This window comes from Gossypium raimondii, chromosome 4 (assembly GCF_025698545.1).
Source record: "Gossypium raimondii isolate GPD5lz chromosome 4, ASM2569854v1, whole genome shotgun sequence".
Classification (NCBI taxonomy): Eukaryota; Viridiplantae; Streptophyta; class Magnoliopsida; order Malvales; family Malvaceae; genus Gossypium; species Gossypium raimondii.
In genome coordinates, this window is record NC_068568.1 from 19,467,295 (window position 1) to 19,471,421 (window position 4,127).

The following is a 4,127-nucleotide window of genomic DNA, read 5'->3' on the forward strand; positions in this document are numbered from 1 at the left end:
AAATGAAATGAATAAAATTTTAATAGAAATATCAATTTATTCTTTAATCTAATATATATGGATTAATTTATTTATTTATTAATAAAAATATAATATAATATAACTAATAATACAAAAATATTCACGATACTTTCACCTATAAATCCCGATATAATTTACCCTTAAAACTTTAATCTGAATTACTTAGATTAATGTATTTTCAAAATACATATAAAATATAACTTCATTTTTTTTCGCCTGATCGTGTGTGGGTTCTCAAATTTGTCCTTGTTTGATGAGATCGTTATAAATCAAATCAAAGCGGAAAGCGGAAAGTGGAGTAGCAAAGAATTCTTGATTGCACAGTTGTTTCAAATGACCAGACTTTTAAGGGTGGGTTTGGATGGAGGATTAGGTGCGGTCCGGTGCGTTTAGTTTACTTTTTGTCTCACGCTACAGTATCGCTACAGTGTCTAATCTCACCGCCACCGCTGTTTTTACACTAACCGCAGGTACACGCACCGCCCATCCAATCACCCCTAAGTCTTTAACCTTTTTTTATGGTAAAAATAGTTAATATTAATTCGATAAAAATAAATTAAAGAGAAGAAAAAGGCCCAAGCCGAGGATGGAAAATGTTAGGTGGAGCAGAGATACAAAAAGGTTAGGTGGGAGTTTGAGGGGTAAAAGAGTAAAAGTGCAAAAAGAAGAAAGAAGAAGAAAAACCATGGACGAATAAGTTAGGAACAGATCCAACGGGCAGTAGTACATGGGTTGCTAACTTGGAAAAGAGTAAGACGACAAATTAAAATAAAAGAAAAAATACCCGAAAATCTAGAAAGCCAAATCACCCCTCACCTATTTCTCTCTTACTTTCCAGTTTAACCTAACCCTTCTCTTTTAAAAACCCTAACCCCTCTTCCTTTTCCCCTCGCTCTCTTTTCCTTGCCACCAAAAAACATCTTTCTGTTCAATTGAATCCTCCTTTTTCTATTCAACCATAATGTCTTGCTTCATTAGCAAATACGCCGGTAATTACCCTTCCCTTTCTACTTCCTTTTTTCCCCTTCGGCGTTGATTTTATGTTTACAATCTTAATCTCTTTGATCCATCTTTGTTTTTTTATTTTTATTTCGATCTTTAGATTTTTGGTCTGATATGTTAATTGTTTTGACATTTTTACGAGAAAACTTTGTTACTTACTGTTTAACTAAATTAATTGAGTGATATATCTGGTTGACTTCGTGGTTTTTACACTTTAATGAAAGCAATATTCTTTTGGTATATAAATTTGGATCTTATAAGGCCTGCTTCATTTTTCTTGCGATCTGATTGTCAGTGGTATTAAGTATGGTCATTTGTTCGCTGCTCTTTAATCGAAAGGAACATAATAGATTTTCCCTCTTTTTAATGAATAATATTAATTATAATTTTGTTCGTCTTTGTTTTTGGGGTTAAATTTTGAAGATCTAGATCTGCATGCACCTGCTCGGATATTATCTCTCCGATCCCTTTTTTGTAACTGCGTAATATTTTTTAATATATGCTTTTTGAAGTTTTAATTTAATTATCAGTCCTTGATGTGCTTAATAATATCATGATATCTTTCTGGATCTGAGATAGTGAACCTTATCCTTCACCCTTAGGCTACTTAAGTTTTTTAAACATTCGGATCTCTGTTCTTTATCGTGAATTGATGACTTATCTTTTAATTATTTAAATATTGTAGATGAGTTGGCTAAAAACGCTGCTTACATTGGCACCCCTGGAAAGGGTATCCTTGCTGCTGATGAATCCACCGGCACCATCGGCAAGCGTCTTTCAAGCATTAATGTAGAAAATATTGAAGAAAACAGGCGTGCTCTCCGTGAGCTCCTCTTCACTGCTCCAGGAGCTCTTCAGTACCTCAGTGGTGTTATTCTCTTCGAGGAAACCCTTTATCAAAAAACCGCTTCGGGTATTATTAAAATGACATACTTTGATAATATTAAGAACCTCGGTAGTGTTATTCCTTTTTAAGAGCTTATGGATGGTTGTTGATTTCTGATATTGATATTTGATGTGCAGGCAAGCCCTTCGTTGATGTTTTGAAGGAAGGTGGTGTCCTCCCTGGCATCAAGGTCGACAAGGGTACCGTTGAGCTTAATGGAACCAACGGCGAGACTTTCACCCAGGGTCTGGATGGCCTTGCACAGCGATGCCAGAAGTACTATGAAGCTGGTGCTCGCTTTGCTAAATGGCGTGCTGTCCTTAAGATCAGTGCTAATGAGCCTACCGAGCTTGCAGTCCAAGAAAATGCCAACGGGCTAGCTATGTATGCTGCCATCTGCCAGCAATGTGGCCTTGTCCCAATCGTCGAACCTGAAATTCTTGTTGACGGATCTCATGACATTCAAAAGTGTGCTGCAGTGACAGAGCGTGTTCTTGCTGCCTGCTACAAGGCTCTAAATGACCACCATGTCATGCTTGAGGGTACTCTTTTGAAGCCTAACATGGTGACCCCTGGTTCGGACTCCCCGAAGGTTGCCCCAGATGTTATTGCTGAGTATACTGTCCGTGCCTTGCAGCGAACTGTCCCTGCTGCAGTCCCAGCTATTGTATTCTTGTCTGGTGGGCAAAGTGAGGAGGAGGCTACCCTAAACCTTAATGCCATGAACAAGCTCCAGACCAAGAAACCATGGTCACTCTCATTCTCATTCGGACGCGCCCTTCAGCAGAGCACTCTCAAGACCTGGGCAGGAAAAGAGGAGAATGTGAAGAAGGCACAAGATGCTTTGCTCGTTAGGTGCAAGGCTAACTCAGAAGCCACTTTGGGTACATACAAGGGTGATGCAGAGCTTTGTGAGGGTGCTGCAGAGAGCCTTCATGTCAAGGACTACAAATATTAAGAAATTAGGCTTGTGGTCAAATATGTGATGCTTAGCAGAGTAAATTCTGGTATTGATATTAGGGTTCTAGTGTTTTTTTCTTCTTCTTTTGAGTTTCTGCCGTTGCTCATCGAATTTAGTCTGTGGAATCAGACAAATTACAAATAAGGTTTGGGAGCCTTTGTGCTCGTTGAGTATTTTTGGTTTTCTGTTTATTTCATTTTAAAACAAAATTCTCTGCTTAGTTGAGTGTAAGCCCGCATTGTGGGACAAAAATGACCAAGTATAAGCCCTTATTCTGTTGGTTATTTCTTATTGATTTGCTTTTCATGATTCATCAATCGTAATATTACATTTGGAGGCCTTGGCAGGGAAGGAAGGGGTTAATACTCACGTATGTTTAATATTGAATTACTCGCGTGATTGACTTCAACCAATTGAAGATCTTAGATGCAAGGAATTTAAAACTGTATTTGGGGTTAAATTTATGGTTCCACATCAAATCTTAAGGCAATCCTATATGTACAGGTTTGTCACGATTTAACTTTCTTTTTGCTATTTAAAATATTTTTTTTTATTTTGGTACTTAAATTGTCATTATGTTATAGTTTTACCATGTGATATATATATTATATATAATGCTTACTTTTACTCATAATTTTTCAGCAACATTTAAATTGGATGAAAGACATGCTTAAGAACACTTATACACACGTCTTGATTGTTAAAATAATGCAACGCTTATTTACATATGACAATTCATAACATGACATCCATTTAAAATTTAAAATTCAAATACACAATATAATATCTAAAAGGTTTGAATATTCCAAAGGTTCTTATACTCTATACTTTAATTTTGAAATATTAAGCCCTATATTTTTTTATTTAAAAGTTTTGGTCCTCCAATTTTGCCATTATAATTGGTGATGAGGTTGTTATAAAAAAACTAAAATAACTCTTTTAGCCCTCAACATTTACAGTTTTTTTATCAATTTGATCCTTGCAATACATAAATGTTTTAAAAATAATTTTTTACTTTCAATAAAATATAAAAATTGTTCAATTTTTTAAAAAATCATTTTAAATAAATTTAAAAATATGAAAATATAATTTTTTAAAAAATGTTATTGACCCTATAAATGGTAATAAAATCTCTCTAAACTTTAACGTATTCATTTGGCCCATATTAAATCAAATCTGAACAAGTTTTTAAAAAATTAGTTTAAGTATATATAAAAATAATTTTATATAAATTTAATTATAAAATATATAAAATAA

General features: G+C 34.7%; 1 protein-coding gene across 1 annotated transcript; it reads left to right on the forward strand.

Annotated features, from left to right (window-relative positions):
* The first annotated feature begins 812 nt into the window (after positions 1-812).
* Positions 813-3,154, forward strand: LOC105766717 (fructose-bisphosphate aldolase 6, cytosolic). The gene is made up of 3 exons (XM_012586297.2): positions 813-1,010; positions 1,709-1,936; positions 2,047-3,154. Exons 1-3 carry the CDS (start codon positions 983-985, stop codon positions 2,865-2,867), a joined length of 1,077 nt encoding a protein of 358 aa, XP_012441751.1. The 5' UTR covers positions 813-982; the 3' UTR covers positions 2,868-3,154.
* Positions 3,155-4,127: the final 973 nt, after the last annotated feature.